Source organism: Peromyscus californicus, unplaced genomic scaffold (assembly GCF_007827085.1).
Source record: "Peromyscus californicus insignis strain IS unplaced genomic scaffold, ASM782708v3 Scaffold_13__1_contigs__length_99412109, whole genome shotgun sequence".
Classification (NCBI taxonomy): domain Eukaryota; kingdom Metazoa; phylum Chordata; class Mammalia; order Rodentia; family Cricetidae; genus Peromyscus; species Peromyscus californicus.
Window position 1 is genome coordinate 3,231,862 of NW_026294424.1, and position 23,118 is coordinate 3,254,979.

General features: G+C 55.4%; 1 protein-coding gene across 2 annotated transcripts; it reads left to right on the forward strand.

Moving 5' to 3' along the window:
• Positions 1 to 322: 322 nt before the first annotated feature.
• Cpz (carboxypeptidase Z) lies at positions 323 to 22,111 on the forward strand. Of its 2 annotated transcripts, none has more exons than XM_052736132.1 (11): positions 323 to 614; positions 4,463 to 4,495; positions 6,576 to 6,950; positions 9,155 to 9,367; positions 11,575 to 11,771; positions 12,371 to 12,532; positions 13,114 to 13,272; positions 15,843 to 15,978; positions 17,340 to 17,479; positions 20,507 to 20,606; positions 21,645 to 22,111. In XM_052736132.1, the coding sequence occupies exons 1-11, from the start codon at positions 527 to 529 to the stop codon at positions 21,989 to 21,991; spliced, it is 1,950 nt and encodes a 649-aa protein (XP_052592092.1). In that variant the 5' UTR covers positions 323 to 526; the 3' UTR covers positions 21,992 to 22,111. The 2 variants fall into 2 exon arrangements, with proteins under 2 accessions (XP_052592092.1, XP_052592093.1); XM_052736133.1 differs by having other exon boundaries at positions 328 to 614; positions 4,467 to 4,495.
• The last annotated feature ends 1,007 nt before the right edge of the window (positions 22,112 to 23,118 follow it).

The window sequence follows — 23,118 nt, forward strand, 5'->3', positions numbered from 1 at the left end:
CAGAGGATCGGAGCAGTGCCAGCGCCCAGGCAGGGGTGCCATGGTACCACCACCTTTGCTCCACAAACAGCTTCCCTGGGAGAGAATCTACACAGGGCATTGGCACCAGAGTCCTGACCGACCTCATTTCACTGGCTCTTGACCAAGGGCCTGGCTCACTTCCAGCTGGGGTCAACTCTGGGCCAGGACCCATCTCCACTTCTGGTGCAGTCTCCACCCACCCACAAATCAAGGTTTTCAGGCCAAATCAGCAGGGATTTGATGATCAGCTCCCCAGAGCCTCCCACAGGAAGGCAAGTCCCTTTCTGGGGGAGGCGGGGCTCCCGGAGGGGTAGGGGGCAGGTTGGCTTTTATCTGTCTTTCCTCCTCCTCCGCAGCATCCCTTCTCCAGTGTCTGGCGCTGCCTGTTGTAACCCGACTCCTGCTCCGGCTCCTCGCCCCCCTCCCACCCCCAAGCCGCCTAGCCCAGCAGCGCCACCCGCGAGTGCCACATCACTACACCCTCCAGCGCATCTGCGCGCCCACCATGCCTACACCGCCGCTGCTCCTGGCTGCCCTGGCCACGCTGGCCGCTGCAGCGAACCCCAGCTGCTCACCTGAACGCAATCCCTCCGGTAAGGTCCCAGCTGCCCCTCTGGGTAGATGTAGACACCCCCCCCTCAGCCCACCTGGGATCTTTTCTCTCCCTGTGGGTCTCGAAACTACCACCTGGGTATAATGTCCAAGGGGTGCCACCTTGTGACCCTTAGGCAGTAAAGAGAACTTTGCCGGGGCACCGGGTTTTCTCCGCAGCCGAGCCAGAGACCCTAGGGAGAGAGCAGAGCTGGGAGGGACACAGTACCGGCCAGTGCAGAGCAGGCACCTGGACTGGTGGGATCTGCGAATAGGTCAGCGTGAGCAGGTGCCAGGACTTCAGTACAAGGCAGTCTGAGTCCCCTGTCCTTCCAGGAATGGGGAGGTGCCGGCTACAGCGGATTCCTGACCCTTCCTTCGAAACTCCTGGCCGCACTGTGGATAACTTGTCTTTGGAAGTGGCCCAGAGAAGGGCGGAATGTTTCTGCAGGGACAGGACAGGGATAAGGGAGGGACCAGGGACACCCAGGGATCTCAACTGAGGATCCTGAGGATGGGTCTGGAGTCCTGGACTCCTTTCCGGTGCCACTGCCCCTCCAGAAGCTGGGCTCCAGTTTCCCTCTTACTTGGGGGTGCATCTAGTTCACATTCTCGGGGTCTTTCAACAGCGACCCCCTGAGTCTAGCTGGAGCCCCCAGGGTCTTCAGAGTCCATGATATCAGATGTAGAGTTTTAAGAGCCAGGATTTTTGTAGTCACCTGAGAGTCTGCTTGCTCTAGCCAGGTGGATGTTTGGAACACAATGTCCCTTTTCTTTGCCCGCAACCTGGCCCCCCCCCCCCCCCCCCCCCCCCCCCCCCGTCTCCCCTGGCCCTCGATCCATCCCGCTGCAGAATGGATAGTGCAGGCCGATTGGGCAAGTGTGTACGTGTGCAAGTCTGTGTGGACCAGTGTGCAGCCCGTGCCTGCCTCGCACCGCTAAAACTTGCAAAGGAGGGCCCTTCTCTGAACTCCTGGTGTCTCAGAAAATGCATAGAGTTAAAAGCTTGTTTGGAACCACTGCTAAGGAAGCCTTTCTTGGCCTGCCCCATGCCAGGAGCACTACCCCCCAGACCCCAGACCCCAGACCAAGGCTGTTTTACAGACACCTGCTTCCTCACTGGGGCAGGGCATGCAGGTGAACTCTGTCCCTGGCTGACCTGAGCACCATCACAACAGGTCTAGGAGTATTTCAGGAGGGAGTAACTTCTTCAGGTCCAGTCCCCCTCCCTGGGGACAGGCATGGAAGTTTAGTAGGCTTTCAGATCGTGGAAGCTTCTGGGTCTGCCTGACGGTTTCAGCCCAGGTTTCACACCTAAGGATGGCCACAACTCCACCCTCCACCCCCACCCACCCCGTCCCCATGTCCCAGGGGCTTGGAGCAAGCCTGACATACACCTCTCTGCGAGGTCTTTCATTGACAAGAGAACTCTGGCTCTTCACGGAGCCTAAGTTTGGGTTCCTACTCTGACTCCTTTCCTCGGCTGTGTGAGTGCGGGCAGCTGCCCTCATCTACCCCAGGCCATTCTGACGGCTCTGTTAGAAGGACTAGCCAAGAGCCTGATGGGCAGTTGAAGAGGGAAGGTGGGACTGAGGGTGACTTCCAACCCAGCCTTGAAGAAATGCTGCCACCTTGTGGTTGATATAGGTCAACCATGTGGACTGCAAAGATGGGAAGAAACGGGTGAGACTGATTTTAAATAGTACAAAATTTAATTCAATCATCAGGTATACGACTTCAATATTCCTTCATTGGCATAAAAATATGAGTGGAGTATGTTCTAGTTTGCTTCCTACTGCCATGATAGACGCCATGACCAAAAGCAACTTGGGGTTTCTTTGGCTTACACCTCCTGAGGGAAATCAGGACACAAACTCAAGGCAGCCTGGAACCCGGGCAGGAGCTGATGCAGAGCCCACCGAGGAGTGCTGCTTACTGGCTTGCTCTCATGGCTTGCTCAGCTTGATCTTATACATCCTAGGCCCACCTGCCCAACAGTAAAGGGAGACTTGTCCAGGCTCCCACTGCGTGGGCAGATGAACCCAGAGCCGTCCAGTCCAGGGGCTGGACCCTTTCCCTGTTCTCCATTGCATTGGTTCATGTACAGGGTTTTTTACAGTATGATTAGTGTGAGGAGGAGAGTATTGTCCTGGGGTGCCAGGGCCTTCTTGTGGCTTGGGTGCACTCCCAGATCCACACTATAAAAGAGCCTGTGAGTTCTCCCCGTTGGTTAAGAGAGTAGAAATTGGGCATGGTGTGCACTCCTGTAATCCCAGCATGTGTGAGGGAGGCAGGGGTTCGAGACTACCTGTAGCCAGATGGAGAGTACAAGGCCATCTGGGCTACACGAGACCCTGTCCCAAACTATCAAGAACAATCCCCAAACTCAAAGATGGTAAAAACTCACAGCTACCCTGTGAGTGCCAGGCAGAGGGATGGCGTCTCAAAGGTTGCCTGTCTCGTGACAGCCCGGGAGTGGGATCAGTATTGGGGCAGCCTGACTCACAGTAGGTACACTGAGCTATTGGTGAAATTTATTAAGGCAACTCGACGTAGTTAAAAGGGAGGTTTATTTTGTGGGGTAACTTACAAGTCGATAGTTTACAGGGTCTGGGAAAGGTGTAGCACAGTCCGGCAGTGTTCTCTGGAGAACTCTGCTCGGTCTACCTCCAGCGTCCAGGGTCCAGGAACCAAGAGAGCCAGCGCATCCAGATCTTGGGTCTCCAGGGTCCTCTCTTGGCCCTGCCTTGTAGGCGTGGCAATTACCGAAGCCTCAATGGGGGTTGGAACTTCCAGATCAAAGCTGGAATGGCTACCCACTACACTGAGCACAGTGGTTCTGGTAACCAGAGTGGGGGTGAGCCCCTTGCGGCCTCCTCTGTAGGTAGCGGCACAGGTGACTCACTCCTACGTTCACCTGCTGCATGACTCTAGGTCTTGTGAGAAGCCTAAAGGTGCTGTACCAGGCACCTGGTCACGGCAGGTTCCACCTGAACAGGACAGAGTCCAGGCATTTGCCACAGTTCCTATGCTCACAGAGTCCCTCTCTTCTCCCACGCATGCACACCTGCTCCAGAGAGACTCCTCTTTTGGCCATGGTCAACCTACCACCCTTCTGGCCTTTCCTAGCACAAGCCATCAAAGTCCTTCCTGGCCCTACCTCAGGGCCAGTCCAGTTTGAACAGGATGCAGTGTTTCCTCCTTGGCACCTTCTCCTTGTGCACAGGGTGCCCAACCAGCCCTTGGCCGAACATGGCTGTTCCAATGGGTTTTATGGCCCTTTCTGGTTCTTACTGCAGAGTTCACGAGGCCTGGCTCTTAGGAGGCCCTTGAGACCCCACAGTTGCAAAGGTAGTTTTGTGTGTTGATTTTTTTTTCTAGAAAGGGGGTCCCCGCCTCACACAGCTCTGAGACCTCACACTCTTTCAGTGTCGCTGGGACTGGGAAGTCTGTTTGGATGGCTCTTTGAATGATTTTCCGTCTGAGTACAGTGGTGGTGGTGGGAGCCCTGGGCACAGTCTGAGATTGATAGCTCGGGTCACTGTGGGAGCCGATGCATGGCTGGCTGCGGGGATGTGGCCGCAGGGCCCTCTAGGTTGGTTCCAGGCTGGGTCAGAACAATGCCAATGCACCCGCTTTCTCAGGCAAGTCTTACAGTTCGTCAGACTCCGGGCTCCTAACCTGGGAGACAGGTGCCCCTTCTGCTTCGAGATTAGATGTCAACAGGCAGACCAGCGGGGTGAAGGTGACAGAGAATGGAACAGGGCTAATGCCCAGTGAGCCCTCTGCAGAGGCTGTGGAGGGAGAGATGTTGTGTCTGTTGCTAACTCAGGGTTGTCTCTCTTCCCAGGTAGATGTCAGAGGCTGGCCTCCACACACAGTGGTAGGTACCACCCCGCCCCTGCTTTGCTTTGTAGGAACTCCACAGTCCCCTGACCTCCATGCCGTCAAAGCAGAGATGCTGGCTTCCGGTGTGGGTAGCAGAGCAGGCCCGGCAGATCCAGCAAAGTTAGACCAAACAAAAGGGTAGCCTGCCCTCCTGCCCTGCCCTCCCTGCCTGCCCTGCCTGCCCTGCCCTGCCCGCCCTGCCTGCCCTGCCTGCCTACTTGCCCTGCCCTGCCCTCCCTGCCCTGTCTGCCCTGCCCTGCCTGCCCTGCCCTGCCCTGCCTGCCCTGCCCCACCTGCCTGCCCTGCCCCGCCTGCCCTGCCTGCCCTGCCTGCCTACTTGCCCTGCCCTGCCCTGTCTGCCCTGCCCTGCCTGCCCTGCCCTGCCCTGCCCTGCCTGCCCTGCCCTCCCTGCCTGCCCTGCCCTGCCCTGCCCTGCCCTGCCCTGCCTGCCCTGCCCTGCCTGTCCTGCCCCGCCTGCCCCGCCTGCCCAGCTCTGCCACAGGGCATGCTAGGGGTCCCTCCAAGGCCAGCCCTGCTTTTGTCTCTTGCTGTAAGACTCTTTTCCTCTTCTTGGGGAGGGGTGTTACTCAGGATGGAGCCCACAGCCTCCTGCACGTTAAAGCACAGGTTGTTCTGATCCACACCCCAGCACAGAGAAGCCATCCTTGGCTTCTGGCTCTGCAGGTCCAGCTGGGCTTGTGAACTTGGATTTGTCTTTTCCCATGACCCCCAGGTTTGGTTTCATCCTTCCTGAGACGATGAGGAATAGAGCATCTCGATGAAACTATGCATTTAAAACGCTCAGGGCAGGCCTGAGGACACAGCTGGTTTTTTTTTTTGGAAGAGGCAAACCTCTCTGATGTTAGATGTGTGCATCCGGTGTAGTCTATGTGGAGAAGATTTGCAAAACCATGGAGCGCTTCCCCCCAGAACATCCAGTGTCACAGCTGAGCTTGGTGGCTCATGCCTGTCATCTCAGCATTTAGGAGGCAAAGGAAGGGGGATGACCATGAATTTAGAGCCAACTTGGGCTACGTAGAAGTTCTAGGTCTGCCTGGTGGGCAGGCAGGTGTCAGGGGTCTCAAAAAAAAAAAAAAAAACCAAGAAACTGGCCTGACAATATGGCTCAGTAGGTAGAGGTGCTTGCTGCCAACACTGACCACCTAAGTTCAATCCCCGGGGCCCTACCCTGGGGTAGAAGGAAAGAACTGACTTCTACAAGTTGTCCTGTGACTTCTACACTCCTGCTGTGGCATGAACCACCTATAAATAAAGGAATTTAAAAAAATCCTAAAGCCAGAAAGTAAGACAAAAATCAACATATCTAAAATGCTTTGAGCAGAAAGAAGCTGAGTTCGAACACCTGTGCCCTTTTGCACACCGTGACTTGGTGAAGTGGCAAGATCTTAGGTCTGCACCACATGATGTCTCTGACGGGGGTGGAGGAACAGGTGACAGGTGGCAGAGGGAGAGACTGGAATGAGGGTACAATCTTGTGCCCAGCCACCGCTTCCTGGGCTCCTGGAGAAGTTTAGGAGGTCCTGCCTGGCAAATGGTGGGCTGCTGGAGGAGAGACAGTTTGAGCCATCCGTGCTGGTCCAGCACAGTGTCCAATATCGGAGGAGCTAGCATCCTTTGGTCAGCACTTTCAGTAAGAGGATAACAGAACCAGGCCTGCCGGGTGCATTTCTGAGGGGACTTAACCTTGTCCCCAGAGGACAGGACATCCCATGTGTGATGTGTTCTCATGGACATCTCTCCTTGGGGGCTGTCTTGAGGCTCGTTCGTGCTTCTACTGATCCACTGGCCTCATCATGCATCCCCAGGCAGGGCAGGCTGCCTGCTCCCATTCTGTTGGTGTCCTTGCCATCCTGTCCCATTTGCTGATAGGTGGCTGGGTGCAGTCAGTTCAGGACCCCCACCCCAGTGCTCTCCCATAGACCCTATTTTTTCCATAGTAGTCCTATCCTTACCTCTCCCCACAGACTGAGTGCTCCATCATTGCAGGCCCTGGTCTTAGGTAGTATCTACTTGGGCATGGGTCATCATGTGACCTGCTGACTCTCTTTCTCCAGCCACCTGTGTGGACCTGCATCTCAGGACCTGCACCGATGCATCCTACAACCAGACATCGTTCCCCACACCCCTGGAGCACCGGTCATGGGAGGCGGTGGAGTCTAGCCCTGAGTACATGCTTCTGGGTGTGCTCCACTTTCTCCTTGAGGGCCAGTGCAACCCTGACCTGCGGCTGCTGGGGTGTTCTGTGCTGGTTCCCCGATGTGAGGGAGGCCACACCCAAAGGCCCTGCCGGCATGTCTGTGAGAGCCTTCGGGAGGCCTGCCAGCCGGCCTTTGATGCCATCGACATGGCCTGGCCCTACTTCCTAGACTGTGCCCGATACTTCGCACCAGAGGAGGAAGGTTGCTATGATCCTCTGGAACAGCTCCGGGGTAAGCCAAGGCTTTGGGGTGCTCCAGGCTTTACATTAGCTTTAGGGGTTACTGTGTGGGCAGGCAGGTGTCGGGTCCTCTAGGGCCAGGAGACAAAGGATGGCACAGACAAGAGAGAGGAGCCACATCCTGGTGCTGTCTTTGCCCTCTGTAGAAGGGGACCAGTAGGGCCATATGAAGGGTTGCTAAGGAACCATTTCCCAAAGGCTCCTGCATCTATGGACTCAGATTGAGGGGGTGAAGCGCCACTTATCCAGAGAGGGAAGTGTCCCAGCCAGGGTTGGGAAGGAGGCTCCCCACAGAGAAGCCTTTGCCCAGCAAACAGATGGGGCATGGACATGGCAGACAGAGTGCTCAGCTCTGGCTTCCTTCAGAAAACGGCATTGCATTGGCCATGCCACTGGGCTGGCTTGGGCAGGGAACTTCTCACCAGACTTGCTGGCCAAAGCTGAGCCTGAAGGATGACACAGGCTATGTGAGTCTCCTCAGGCCGACTCTGTGGGATGGCGGGAGGTGTTATGAAGGCTGCAGAGAGAAGGGCGTAGTTGTCTCCAGGGCCAGCCTGTAGCAGAGGAATCGGCCATACTGAATGATGTGTGTGGAGTCCCAGAGGTCTGCTTGGCACGATGCTTTAGTGAGCACAGCCATGTCTGTCCCTATATGCACCTTTCCAGCTGGGTCTGCTCTGTACACAGTGGTTAGAAAGAGGGCTCACCAGGATCAGCACCCACCATGCAACACTGGCCCAGGGAGCTTTCTGTGAGACAGACACAAGTCCTTCCGTACTGTCCAAGGCAGGAGTCACTAGCTGTGAACTTAATCTTATTTCACTGTCATGAGTTTAACAGCCCCACGTGGCCTGTGTGTGGGCTGGTGAAGGGCAGCAGCTGGACTGCTTGGGCCCTGGCATCCCGTGGCCTTGGTTTGCAAGCCCTTAGTCTTCTGCTGCAGTTGGGGAACAGAGGCCCAGGGAAGCAGACAGTACAAGGACTTCCACGGGAGTCACCCTGGCCAACCCTTGGTAGATGGGCTGGTTTGTCCATCCTCATCTATTGAGTGCCTACTGTGGACATAGAGGCTTTGGGGAGGCTGTGTGAGCGGCTGGTAGGAGGTGCTCCACACTGAGCCTGCTCTTGGAGCCTGGTACTCCTCTGGGGAGGACTGGCCGGGTTCGAGGGCAGGTGCAGCGGGTGGTGGAAAGTGCTATGCTGGCAGGCAGGACTGTGTCCACGGTGGATTCAGAGGTGGAAGTGTGGTAAGCAAGGTTGGTGAGCAGAAAGGAAGCCAACCCGCTCTGGCTGAGCCTGTTGCCCCGAGAGAGCCCAGGCATTGTCTCCTGGAGAGGGATTATTTTGGGCCTGTCTACCACCAAATTGCTGGTTTCATCTGTCCTTTCTCCTCAGCAATTACTTTGAGCAGGAAGAAAACCTCAAGTGGGACACGAAGGGACTGACATTAACTCTTGGTGGCCCGGGTGGTCTGCAGGGACCTGTCTCAAGTTTCTGCAGCCAACGGGGCTGAGGAGAGTCCCCGGGGCTGCTAGCTGCTGGGCTTTCGCTCTGGAGAGGAACAGGGAAATGGGGAGGGGCGGGTATGGTGGGGGTCACACGGTGACCTATCACTGTCCCAGCCCTGTCTTCTTTCTGGTGGGAGCTTCTTCCTGGTGGGAGTTCTCCCTGCTGAGGAAGCATTTGGGAGCGATGTCAGCAGACTGCAGACTGTGGGGAGCCACTCTGAGCCATGCTGCCTGGCTCATGCGAGTGTTAACACCGTGTAGGCCATGGCGCCAGAACAGTGGGATGCAGAGCTGTGTCAGGGCCCCCATTACAACAGGGTTATGACAGACAACCAAGGCTTAGAGGAAGAAGACAGCCTCTCAGTGATTTCTGTGGGTTGAAGATAACTAAAGGCACCTTCTCTTGAGATCTCCTTTTCACATTTGAAAGCTCCTAGGCAAGCACCTACATCTTGCTGTTGTTTATACACTGGGACTAGAGACATGTTCCATATGCATCTCCTGGGCACCATCACTGGCTGTCTGGTGGCGGTGCCATCCAGGACACCTACGTGTCATCTCCACACCCCGCTTGAATAGCAGCATAATGGGGCTGGGGATGAGGGTTCTGGGAGAGGCTAGCGAGCCCTCCGAGCCATGAGCAAATGTGCAGTGCGCACTCCAGCCCAGGTTCCACTTCCTTCCCCAGGAGAGCTGGATGCCGAAGAGGCCCTGCCCTCGGGACTGCCACCTACCTTCATTCGCTTTGCCCACCACTCCTATGCTCAGATGGTCCGGGTCCTGAAGAGGACAGCAGCCCGCTGTTCCCAGGTGGCCAAGACCTACAGCATTGGGCGCAGCTTTGATGGCAAGGACCTGCTAGTCATCGAGTTCTCAAGCCGCCCAGGCCAGCACGAGCTGAGTGAGTGACCATGTGAGGCCTGGGTGTGATTCTGTCCCTGGGAACAGAATGCAGACCCACTTAGCCTTGGGGTGCACAAGCTGGGAGTGGCCATTTGGTGTCTCCATCCACTTACTCACCCGTGATCACCTGGATATGGTGATCCTTTGGGGGCTGTGATTGGTGCGTGACCACAGCCCACAAGGACAGTATTAAAAAGGATTTCTCCAAGCTGGGCATGGACGTGCACACCTTTAATCCCAGTACTTGGGAAGCAAAGGCAGGAGGATCTCTGTGAGTTGGAGGCTAGCCTGGTCTACATAGTGAGTTCCAGGACAGCCAGAACTACATAGAGAATATTTATAATTTCTACAGAAAACCTATATCATTTGTGAGTTTGGGAACATGGGAATGGAAATGAGTTGGTCTCATCCCAACAGAGACACTGGTCTGAGGAGACTGAGTAATAGCAAGATAATAAATCACACACGATTGACAGTATTGATACTTTGTCTCCAGGGAAAGTGGGTGAAAAGTTTTCTGAGAGGTTGATGACTGCAGGGACCAGGGCAGGTCCTGGAGGGGACACTGGGTCAGGCAGGGTCAGTGAGCAATGGCTGCCAGAGCTTTGGTTCTAGAGCCTTAATGTAGAGTGTCTCTGTCACCACCACTGCTGCCCTGCAGTCTTGAGAGTCCTGGGTCTGTGCAGGTCTGGGTCCTGGTCACTTTCCCTCTGCTATGCGTGTCTGAAGCACAATTTTGCTAACCTGTTGGTGTGAACACAGTGGGTTTTCCTTTTCCAAACCAAGGTCCAGTGACACCAGGTGGGGAGGCCTGTTCTGAGTTGTGGAAAATGCTAGATGGCTCAGGCCCTTTGAAGCTTCCTTGCTGTGGTGCAAATTAGGAAATCAGACTTCGTTACAGTAATTACTAGTGGCTCCGAGCTGGAGAAGAGACACCAAGCTGACTATATCTGGGGCTCTAGAATGTTCTAACAAAGATTTGGCTTGGGCCTCCATCTCCTGTGTGAATAGGCCATGGTTACCCTAAAAGTGGTTACTCACAGCATTGAGAGCATCATTAAGTCCTCCCTTGGCCCCATCGCCAGCCTAGCTGTCCTGTAGCCATCATGATGTAATAGGGCCCATCCTTTCCTCCAGTCCCAGCAGTCTTTGAGTCTGTGAACTTAGGACTCTGTGGAGCTGTCCACCTCTACCCAGTTTTAATCTTGTTGGACTGAGCAGTGTGGACATCATAAGCTCAAAAACCCTGTCTCCCGTAGGGGCTGGAGGTCATCAAGTCACATTTGGCCTCCAAGACCAAACCTAACCCCCACTTCTACAGACATGGAAAGTTCCCTGTCATTTATACCCTGGGCATGGGCATTTATACCTACAGCTGATCCTGGGCCAAACGGGTGGAGTGGGAGATTCTGTTTTCCACATGAATAACGTTAGATTCAGCAAGGAGGGGTGACTTTCCCACAGCCACACTGAAGAAGGCTGCCAGGCGTAGTCTACCGTTTCTACAGTACAGCTATCATCTTCTCTTTCACACATTTGTCAGTCCATACATCTACCCACCCACCCACCCATCATACCTCCTCATCCCTCTATCCACCATTCATTATTTATTCATTCATCTATCCATCTATCCACCCACTCATCCATTTTTCCGTCCATCCACCAACCCATCTACCAATCCATTTATCCAACCACCCATTCATCTATCTGTTTATTCGTTTGTTCTTCCATCTGTCTATTTAACCATCAACCCATATATTCATCCATCCATCCATCCAACTACCCATCCATCCATCATCCATCATCCATCCATCCATCCATCCATCCATCCATCCATCCATCCACTCATCCACTTGTCTAGCCACTCATCTGCTCATCCATGCATCTATTCATCCTTCCCTCCCAGGGCCAGCTGTTTTATCTATTAAACACTGATGTGTTTGACTTGTTGCACAAATATGGACAAAGAATGTCAATAAAAGTCACGCAAATCAATGGCACCATATATGATTATAGCATCCTTTACTTATGCTAATAATTGTGGTTAAACATAAGAAATGAGCTCAAGAAATGAGTGCCTAGATACCTCATTATGCCCGGAGACTCTTGAGTCAAAACAAGCAGGAGTCAGCCTTGGTACACCTGGCTACCCTTGCTGAACCCAGTCTGTGAGACAGCACCCCACGTCACAGTTTTTCCCTGCAGTGGAGCCCGAGGTGAAGCTCATTGGCAACATCCATGGCAACGAGGTGGCGGGACGGGAGATGCTCATCTACCTGGCTCAGTATCTGTGCTCTGAGTACCTGCTGGGCAACCCCCGCATCCAGCGCCTGGTGAACACCACCCGCATCCACCTGCTGCCATCCATGAACCCTGATGGCTACGAGGTGGCAGCTGCAGAGGTGGGAGCTCCTGCTGCCTGGAGATGGGCTGCTTCCTCCAATACTCTTAACCTTTGACTTGCTTCATCATTGCGGAGGGTCTCTTTGCAGCCACCTCTCCAGGTGACCAGGACTGAGCCAGCCGCAGTACTGTGACATTCTGCTTGATGGGTGGGCAGGGTGGGTACTGACAGAGCAGAGCTGTGGTGCATTGTTTCAGGACAGGGCTGAGGATGTAGCTCAGGGGTAGAGTTCTTGCTAAACATGCAAGATAAGGAAAAGGGTCACAACAAGAAAGTGTGCTGCTGGGGGGTAGGAAAGCTCACAAGGAGGGACAGAAGGACATGGGTGAGAGCCAAGGGAGGCAAGGGGCCGGTGGCATGGGCTGCTGAGGGGAATCCAGGCATGGGAGAATAGTGTAGGGCCATGATGCTGAGGGGTGGGGGAAAGGCTGTGTGGAGGGGAAGGAGGAGGGAGGGAGGGCAAAGGGTGATTCATCCTGAGCTCATCGCATGAAGCCACAGAAGCCACAGTCCTGCTCGACCCTCAGTCCAGCTGAAGCGTGGGCTGGAAGAGGTGGGGAGGGAGTTGCTGATCCTTGGCTGGGCCCATGTGTTCAGGGTGCTGGCTACAACGGCTGGACCAGCGGGAGGCAGAACGCACAGAACCTGGATCTAAACCGCAACTTCCCTGACCTGACGTCGGAGTACTACCAGCTGGCCTCGACTCGTGGTGTGCGCACAGACCATATCCCCATCTCACAGTACTACTGGTGGGGTAAGGTAGGAGCTGTGTGGCCAGGGCCCCCTCTCTGAGCTAGGACCTCCAGGTGTCCCTCCCGAGGGCACTGACCCCTCTGAGCCTCAGTACTTGGCCTGTGAGGTAGGCTCATGCCTTGCTGGACCAGGGAGCAATGTATTGAAAGCCCCCCGGTCTCCAGCAGGGCTGACACAGGTCTGCATCCTGCTGAAGCACTCATGGCCCAGACACTTTCCCAGAGTCCCTGAGTTCCCTCTCAAGTGTGAGCCAAGCTTGACAGGAGCTTTCTCCTCTGTAGTCAGTAGAATCTGCTTAATGTAAGAGCAACTTCTGAAGCTAGTCGGTCCTACTTAATGCAGGAATGGGGCAGTCAGGACCTGAAGAGGTGGGATGCTCCTCGGTTACCTAGAGAGGTGACCTGACCAGGAGGAGCCAAGTGAGCTCCAGGCTGGAAGACAGATCAGCATGGACTCCGTGGTGTCTGGAGGGAACTGCAGTGGCTGGGCAGGAGTCCTGTTGGGTCTGGGGTGGGTGGGAAAGGCATGGATGTTGGGTGGCCAGTGGAGCAGGCATAATCCTGAAAGCAGTCCTCCATCCCCGGCAGGTGGCCCCCGAGACCAAGGCCATCATGAAGTGGATACAGACCACCCCCTTCGTCCTCTCAGCCAGCCTGCACGGGGGCGACTTGGTGGTGTCCTACCCTTTTGACTTCTCCAGGCACCCGCATGAGGAAAAGATGTTTTCCCCCACGCCCGATGAGAAGGTGAGAGATGGACCCGGTGACAAGCCTGAGCAGGTGTCCTCTGCCAGCACCGTCTCTTCTGTCCTAGCTCATGGAGACGTCGGTGTTGTTGAACCCTTACCTCAGCAGCCTCTTTGCTTGCTGTCCCCACCTCCAGGAAGTGCCCGGTTGGTCGGAAGAGCAGAGGACAGCTCTTCCTTCTCAATGTCCCCAACCTCAGGGAGAAGCTGTGGCCTGTCCCTGTGTTGGTGTGTCTCATGTAGTTCCAGACCGCACCAGCAGGGGGCAGTGCTACCACATGCATGGTGCCCAGTGGGCTCTAAACTGAGTGCAGCGGTTAGGGGTGGGGCTCCCCCTGCTGTTGCTCACAGGGGTCCTTGGGTAAAGAGCCTGGTTCTTTAGGCCTGTTTTCCTCACTGTGGGTGAGACTAAGTGACTTTGGGACCCTTCCGGGCACTCTCCCCCGTAAAGCCACTTTGCTATGCTACCCAGCCCTGTGCTTGCAAGGGGACAGGTAGCTAATCCCTGCCTTGTGTGGATGAGAAAGAATGCAGGGGAGGGCGAGTCTGTTCCTGGTGTCCCCAGGTCTGGGGCTAGCCCTCCATTCCCTCCTGTGTCACTGGAGGCTGGAGGCTCCTGCCTCAGGCAGGGCCTGTGCAGGTCTGAGCTTGGTCTCTAGTCAGGCCTCCTGGGGGGTCAGATGGGTGCAGGGAGCCTGGCCTACCCTCCAGGGCAGTTTCCATGGCAAACTTGGGGGAAGGGATCTACAGGTAGGGACCATGCAGGACAGACAAGGGCCAGACACCAGGCTCTCTGATCGCTGAGCCATCTGGCCGTGGAACAGCTGCCCCTACCCCTGTTGGACACTTATACATCAAACTGGTCTTACCCAGTCTCTTCCCTGTTCCTGGGCCACAGTGGCAGAGGAGACAGAGATTCCTCTGTCTATGGAGGAATCGAAAAACAAAACAAAACAAAAACCCAAGCCAAACAACAACAACAAACAACCATAACAAGCAAGCAAGGACAGGACAGCCCAGCCTCCATGAAGGGTCCGGGAGGTGGGCATAGTGTTTGTAGACATGTGTGAACACAGGTGCATTCATGTTTGTGTCTGCATGCCTTTGGGAGCATGTGTGCATGCTTGTGTTCACATGGGTGTGGGGAGGAGCCCCAGCCTGGCCTAGACTTAGAGAGGGCTTCCCTGAGGTTGGGGCTTCTCCTGGTGGAGCACTAGAGCGGGGGTGAGGTGGAGATGCCCAAGTGTGGAAGGATGCTTCAGGCACAGGCCGCCAGAGACCATGCTCCGTGCGCTCGTGCTCGTGGGCAGCAAGGGCTGTGCCAGCAACCTGTGTCCTCTGGCGTCTGGGTCCCCCTTCTGCCCATCAGCTCATTCATTCGCTCAATCATTCATTCACTCACTTGCTCATTCATTCATTCACTCACTCATTCATTCACTCACTCCTTCACCCACTCACTCTTTCACTCATTCACTCACTCACTCCTTCACTCATTCATCCATTCACTCACTCATTTATACTCACTCTCACATGCATTTGCATACTCATTCAGTGTGGGGGTCTCAGATCTTGTCCCTTCATAGAGCAAGTGTATCCCCTGAGTGGGCAGCTGTGCTCTGAGCAGCAGGAGCCCCTTCATGTCAGGCCAGCCTCCCAGCCTCAGCATCTGGGGATGTCCGTCGGGGGGGGAGGTTCACCTCAATGGGTCCCACTAGAGTCAGAAGAAATGAGTCTGCTCCCCAGCCATCAATCCTCAATCAATAACTATGCAGCCTGCAGCCGGCAGCCGGCTCTGTGGAAACCACAGTCCCAGGAGAGGTGGGAGGGGGGGTGAGGAAAGGAGCCAGCTGGGTGTCCCTAGGTACACCTTTGCCAGCGTTCAGTCCTGCCAGGGAGAGCCATCCCTGGGAGCCGTGATCATGCCCTCAGCCCCTCCTACTTGCCACAGGCCTAGGAGTTGGCACAGCTGCAGCTCACCATGGCACTCGCTCAGGCAGCTGTTGAGAGGGCAGGTTGCTGTGCCCAGTGACCTGCATTCCTGGGTCTCTGTGGCTGCCCTGCCCAGCGTGTGGCTACTCTGTCCAGCATGCTGCCTTGCTTCTTTCTTTCTTTTTCGTTTTTCCAAACGCAGCTTCTCTATGCAGCCCTAGCTGCCCTGAATTGCTCTGTAGACCAGGCTGCCCTCGAACTCAGAGATCTGCCGGCCTCTGCCTCCTGACTGCTGGGATTCAAGGCGTGCGCCACCATGCCCTGTTCTAGCTGCCTTGTTTCATGGGTGGTCCTCATGTCTATGTCCCACCTCCCCACATGGCCTGCAGACAGGCCACTCCACTGCACCCCATCCTTATTGTAAGCTCGACCTGAGGCTCCTGTGCCCAGGATTTAGGGGATGATGGCTACAGCCTCCTTCCAGGCCTCCCCGCACCGGACAATAGAGGAGAGGAACATAGGTTGGCGGCCCCAAGGCGAGGATGGGGAAGAAGAGTGGGAGGATCAGACAGTCCAGGTGTGTTCAGGTGGATGGGGGAGGGCTGCAGAGCTGTCACCTGCCTTCCCAATCTCCATCTCCAGATGTTCAAGCTGCTGGCCAGAGCCTACGCTGATGTCCACCCCATGATGATGGACAGGTCGGAGAACAGGTGTGGGGGCAACTTTCTGAAGCAGGGGAGCATCATCAACGGGGCGGACTGGTACAGCTTCACTGGAGGTGCGCCTGCACGGGTGGGTGGGGCCTTCCTCCACAGAGTCAGGGTCTAGCTTGAGTTTTCACCACCTTCCCGGAGAGGCGGGACTGGGAGGAGCTGGTCCCATGACTGGCAGCTACTGTGAAGTTGATTTTATAACACCCATGTGGTGATTCCACTCATCACCAAGCCCTTGCTGCTTGGTAAGGGTCAAATAGGGCTGGTACTTACAGTGGCAGAGCCCCCAGAGGAGCTGACATTTCAGGGACAATGAAGGACCTGTGTAACAGGTCCTGATGGTTGGGATTATTTACTATGTAAGATCATGGGACACTTGTACGCTAAGGCTTCTGGGCTTTCCAAAGCTCAGCATTCACTGGGTATCTGAGTCCTCACTGGCTGCTGTGCTCTGAGGGAAGGCTTCACAGCTGCACTGTGGGGCACAAACGCTATGCATATCCGGGGGCATCCACTGAAAGGCCCACACACATCCTTTACAACCACCCTTTACCTGATTCCTGCTGTACCCAGCACACTTCCCACACGGACCATTCTGCAGATGAGGGCAAGAGACAGACTCACGAGGCCTTTGTCAGCAAGGCTGGGGCTCACCTTGCAACTCTGTCTCCCACCAATCCTACCCAGGTGGCAGAAAGCTACCCTTCTCACGTGTTCCAAAGCTATTATCTGGCCCTTCCATGCTGCCAGTGACTGACACATGGCACCTTTTGGGGCATGACAGCTTCTCTTGCTCCAAGGCTTCAGGTACATTGGTTCCCCAGATGCCAGACAAGGTACTATTATTGAGGCTTGCAGATGTCCTACGAGAGCCGGACTGGAGAGGCCAGCAGGCTTCCTTCCTGCAGCTGGCAGGGCCATGGGGCAGATGGGCCCACAGACGGACAGTGGCAGCCATGAGGCTTGTGGGCAGTGATAGCTGCAGCCACAGGGCTGAGGAACTCTAAAGTGCTTAGAGCAGAGAGCAGGGAGAAGACATTGTAGTCCTCCTGCTCAGTCTCCTGCAAAATGGAAATGATCAGGTTTCCCTGGGCTGCTGATGGAACTCTGGGCAACTGGATGCTGTGGCCGTTGTCAGACTTCCTGGGGCTGCAGGCCCGATAGCTGGGACACAGAGCTCATGTGGTACCCTGACTGGCTTCTCTGGGAGAACAAGATTCTAATCCCATGTACTCTGCTACCAACTTGTCTGGAATCCAAGTTTGCCTCTGTGGCCTTGCCAAGGCCTCTTACTCCTGTCCTCAGGGATGTGAATGAGAACACAGTGCCAGGGTAAGTCATCCCTATGTGCAAAGCAATGCTGGACCCGGGGTCTTGTGCCTTCCCCAGGGTCTCTGCCCTTGACACCCAGCTGCTCATCTCACAGGTATGTCTGACTTCAACTACCTACACACCAACTGCTTTGAGATCACAGTGGAGCTGGGCTGTGTCAAGTTCCCACCAGAGGAGGCGCTCTATGGCCTGTGGCAACATAACAAGGAGCCGCTGTTGAACTTCCTGGAGATGGTGAGCCCCGCCCACTGGAAGCTTCCCACGGTGGGGGTGGGGTCCAACTCCACCCTTAGTCTCCCTTGTCTCAGGCTCTGTCTGGGGCTCTGTGGAAGTGTCTGCTCATGACTTCTCTGACCATCCATTCAGAATGGGTTGGCATGGTGTGTGTGTGTGTGTGGGGGGGCACTTCCTAACCACTTCTCCCACACACCCTGGGGAGAATGCCAGGTAGATGCCCTTTGGGTAAGTAGCTCATACCTGACAAAGCATGGTTGCCGAAGGGAGCTTAGGGGCTAGCGGGGGGGGGGGGGGTCCCCAAGCTGTGGGGATTACCAGGAGGCAGCAGGTAAATCAAGCTGAGTCTTGAGAGAAGAGAAACCAGACAGGAAGAGGGTACTCTCTGAGAAGAGGGGGACTCAATGAGGCACTTGAGACCTACAGGGTCCCTCCCTGTGACTGGAGTGAGGTGTGGTTGTAGGAGCGAAGGGGGCATTATGTACGGGAGGGTCTCAGAGATGATGGCTCTGGATATAGCCTATTCACATATCAGGCCTGAGGCTGAAGACTCCCTGAGAGTAACTGCCTATCTGCATTGAGTTCATCTGGACACAGGTGATCAGGCCGTGACAGGGATGGCTGGAGATACCCCCTCAGAAACCCCCACAGGATCCTTAAGCTAGGGTCTGCTGAGTCAGGGCAAATGGGCTCCTGAGCCCAGTGATTCACCCAGCACAGCTCACGTGAGTGCTATAAAACTATGACGCGGCTTGGCGGGTTGTAGAGAGATAACACCTCCTGAGGAAATCAAGCCCGTTCAGGGGCATGGTGGCTATGAAAGTGCTTCACAGTCGGTCCCACCCCTAAGTGGATCCCATCCCTGGTTTGCCCTGCCCTGGGCAGCCCCACCCTTAGGTGATGGGGTTTGAGAGGACCACTGTGGCCACAGGGGCCCATGACTATGACAGAGGAGGAAACAGAGGAAAAGGAGTGACCGGGCCTGGCAGCTGCCTGGAGTTTAGGTCTAGACTAGGTGTCCCCAAGGCTCCGTCCTTGAGCCCTGTCCTTTCTAGAGAGATCAGGAACCTTCCCCTAGGTAAGAGCAGGCTGAGTCTTGTTAGAGCAGCAGCCATGGGGGAACCCAACCCCAGGTAGCACACAATGTGGCCGTGTGGCCAGGTGTCTCTTCTGTGGTAGCTGGCTCGTCTGTCAGCCAGGGTGTGTCTCCTCCATAGGACAGGACTTGGGGCAGAGCTTGGGGCACAGGCCGATCTGTAGTTGTCTGGGGAAAGTGAGTTAGAAGGAGCCTTTGATGGGGCTGGGATCGCTCCATGGATATTGTTCGTGAAGTATCAGTGTATGAAGATTTAATGGCAAGCAAAGTGGAGGCCAGTCGGACAGCACTTGGCCCACTCCGAGACGGATGACCCCCAGGAAAGCAGGCGCGGGTCCTGATAAGGATCAGGTCTGTCATGGCCAATTGAGGCCACTTTCCCAGTGATCCTAAGCAGGCCCAGGGGTGGGGAGGGGTGAGATACAGAACCAGTTCTGCTTCCTGCCACACAGCTCCAGGCCCCGGGGTGGCAGGAGAGGACCCCAGTTGAAGTGCAGATTGGAGACTAGCTCCCACGGACAGGCCCTGTTCCCTTGAGGAACAGAGGAGACACAAGAGCCAACTCAGTAAGGCCCAGCAAGGAGAGAGAAGCTGGGGCTGCGGGGTCAACAGGAATGACATCCTGGAGGCTGAGGAGTGAGCCTGTCTGGAAGTGGGAGGAGCCAGTGAGGGCTGATGGCCAGAACATTCTAAGAGGGTGAAGGTGAAGGGCAGAGGGACACATGGGTGGGAGCCGGAACTGAGCAGTGACCACTGACTCAAGGGCCAGCTTTAGCCAGGTCAGCTGAGCTGGCGCCACATGCAGGATTCAGGCCGTTCTGTGGATAAGGAGGAGCAAAGGAGGAGCTGGGGGACATGGAGGCATCTGCACCATCATCATCATTTCCCCCAACACCTCCCGGTGGGGGAAGCTTTGCATTTGAAATCCCTTCTCTTGCTCCACGGGATATTGTTTTTGGGTTCAGCTCCACAGAACAGCAACCCATGCCTAGGAGCATCCAGGCGGTGGTGGCCCATCCAGGTCACTTTTTCCGTGTTGGGAGAGTTGAGCTCCTATCCTCGCCCCACGTTCTACATGCCCTCCTTTCCCAAACATTCAATGCTGTTTTTCACTAAAATGTAGGAGAGAAGTGACTTGATTGTTGTGTCTCCCTTGATGCCACTGAGGGTCAGGAGAGAGGGTGGCAGCTGCCGAGAGCCTCTGGCTTTGAGCAGAGGGGACTCTAGGGGTCATTAAGCTCCTGCCTTTGCTGATCTCAGAGATACTGTGAGCCCTAGGTGTTGTTGGCAGCTTTGGCTCCACTTGGACCCACTCTGTAGCTGAGGAAGCTGAGTGTGAAGGAGCAAATGGTTTGCTGGGGTCAGGAGGCCCTGAGGCAGGAGCCTTTCTTTGTGTGCAGAAGGCTCAGGGTTGCGGCTGGGAAGCCACAGGGCTAGTTCACAGTTGGCTTGAGTGGGTCCAGACCCACTCCTGGGTGTTACTCTGAAGATATGGGCAGGGTGTCTGGTGCATAGACACATACATGCAAGAGTCAGTGGTGGGTTCGGGCCCAAGGCCCCTGTCTATGTCGTCACCAGGCTTCCTTCTAGAACCTCCGCTCAGAGGGAACCATGAATGCCTGTGGAGGCTGGGAAGGTATTGGAGCTCAGAAGCACCTAAGGGTAGACAGTGAAGGTTGTCTTCAACGTCTGAGGTCAGGAAGGAAAGTGAACAGGACCCCTAGGCAGAGTGGCAGTGTCAGTCAAAAAACACAAGAATGTTCTAGAACAGGTTACCAGAGATACCCCAAATAGGAAATAAGGCCCAGAGAGTGACTTACTCAATGACACAAGCAGAACCCCGACTCAGAGGAACCTGGGGGGTGGGGCACTGGTGAAAGTGACCATTAGAGGCAGGTGTCACCTCTGTACCTTCTCTCTGGTGCCTCCAGGTGCACCGGGGCATCAAGGGTGTGGTGACGGACAAGTACGGAAAGCCAGTCAAAAACGCACGAATTCTAGTGAAGGGCATCCGCCACGACATCACCACAGGTGAGCAACAGCCTTCACCCCTCTGTGGGTGAGGCCAGCGCAGGGTTCCCACTTCACCAGGCGCTCCATCCATTCTCTGCCAGCTTGGTTAGGGAGGGTGGCAGCACGTGGGGACCCTGTCTGCCTCGCGCTGTGTCTCCTGCTGTTTGCCTGGGAAGAGGTGGTCCCGCTATGGTTGCTGTGTTCCTTCTCAGAGGTGGCAGCCTGAACCACCTCCCTCCAGGATCCTATGCATATGGGCCCCAAAGTTCACCCTGGGACCCCGAGTGTAGGGTACTTAGTTATGTAGCTTGTGATGAAGTCCTGGCAAGAAGCAACCTCAGGAAGAGAGGGTTTATTTGGCAGAAGGCTCTCCCTCCTAAAAGTTCCACAACCTTCCAAAATGCCACCACTAACCCGGGACACACACACGAGCACACGGAGGACACTCCGCATGGAACCCACAGCACTCTGAAAAGTTGGTTTTGTCTCACACTGGCTCTGGCTGTCCTCAGGCCTTTCCCAGCGGGTTAAAAATCATAGTCCCTGGTGCTGGAGAGGTGGCCTCAGGAAGACCGTCTGTGGCTCTTGCTGAGGACCCAGGTTCAGTTTCCAGCATATATGGTGGTTCATAGTCACCCGTAACTCCAGTTCCAGAGGATGCGATGTCCTCTTCTGACCTCTGTGGGCACTATGCCTGCATGTAGTGCAAATACATACGTGCAGGCGGAAGATTCATCCACATACAAAACAATAAGAGAGTAGATACCTATAACATGGGACCTGGTAGCATCACTGTCCAGTGGAAGGTAGACTTGCTGACTAAGTTGCTGGGGACAGGGTGAATCCTGCCAGGACGAGGAAGCACCTAAGTAGGGCTTTGAGGGATGAATAGGGATCTGACAGGAGAGGACATTCTAGGTGGAGGCAAACGCCCATTCTAATGTGTGAAGGCCCTTGTATCCCCATCTATCATGAAGCCTCCTCCCCTCAACTATCACACTTCTGCCTCAGCCTGGGGCTGAAGCCCTCTGAGGGTTGTTTCTATTCTCTTTGAAGCCCCTGACGGTGACTACTGGAGACTCCTTCCCCCGGGTTCCCATATCGTCATTGCTCAGGCCCCTGGTTACTCCAAGGTGATGAAGAGAGTCACCATACCCTTGCGCATGAGGAGGGCTGGCCGTGTGGACTTCATCCTCCAGCCTCTGGGGACAGGACCTAAGAACTTCCTTCCTGGACCCGCAAGAGCTTTACCCCGGTCCCAAAATCCACAGGGAGAGACCACACAGCTGGATTTTGAGCCCCCCAGGGCGCGTAGGCAGCCAGCTAGTGGGGGCAAGCCCTGGTGGTGGTCTTACTTCACATCGCTGAGCCCGTACAAGCCACGCTGGCTGCTCAAGTACTAGCACCCCTCTCGGGCCCTGCCTTGATGTCCACCTCCATGGCCTCTGGACTTCTGGTTCTGGAGTCTCCCAGCCACAGACATCACACATGGCCTCTGCAGCTTATTAAAGATGTTCACCCACTGTGATGAAAGGCTCCGTGCAGAGAAGGGAGCAATGGGGTCCTTGGTATTGAGGGCAGCTCGGACGGGTCCTGGCAAAAAGACCCTGGGTGGTGCTCTCCCTGTCCCCAGTAGCAGGACCCTGAGGCCTTGAAGGCTGAGCTCTGGATCCTGCTGTTGCAGGTTGGATGGCAGGGAGTCACTTGGATGGGAAGAGTCAGGGATACACAGAGGTGACTCCAAGGCAGGCTCAAGGCCTCAAAGGCAGAAGAGTTGGTTAGCACTGGAATCCCTGCAGCTTGGCTGAAATCTGCCCTTGGGGGCTCACAGGCTCCGTGGGGTTCTGATTCTGGGGCCCAGTCTTCCTTGGCCCTTCCTTTATCCTTATGCTGCCACCAGCTCAGGTCCAGGGACCTTCCACGGGCCCACACTCCCCATAGGTGCCCTCTTGACCATCTCTCATACTATAAGGGGATTCGCCCTTTCCGGGGTTTTCCAGCCTGGGAGTTCTGTAGCTTCCTAAGAGAGTGCTCACAAAGAAGTGCTAGCCAGCTCGCACTGTATAACGAAGTCAAATTGAGGTTTTTAACGACAGAAGTTTATCACAGCCTGGTCCTGGAAGGGCTGGTTTCTCTCCACTTGCTTTGAAGGTCTCTCTCTTCTCCCTGTGTCATACGGGGTCATGACAACACGACTGTCACCAGCACTAATTTGTTCCATGGCCTCTTGGCAGACTAGACCGTGACCCAAGTTTTCTTCCTTTCCTTTCCTTTTTTTTTTTTGAGACAGGGTTTCCCTGTGTAGCCCTGGCTGTCCTCGAATTCACAGAGATCACCTGCCTCCACCTCCCAAGCGCTGGGATTAAAGGCCTGCGCCACCACTGCCTGGCTTTTGTTTTGGTTTTGTTTGTTTTCAAGGCCACAGTCTACATGCTTCCTGCCCTGGCTACTGATACGTGGTGGGGCCTAAAGCCATTAAAACATCACACCAGCACTACATTCACAGCTGCTGAGCGAGGTATGTGAGCCT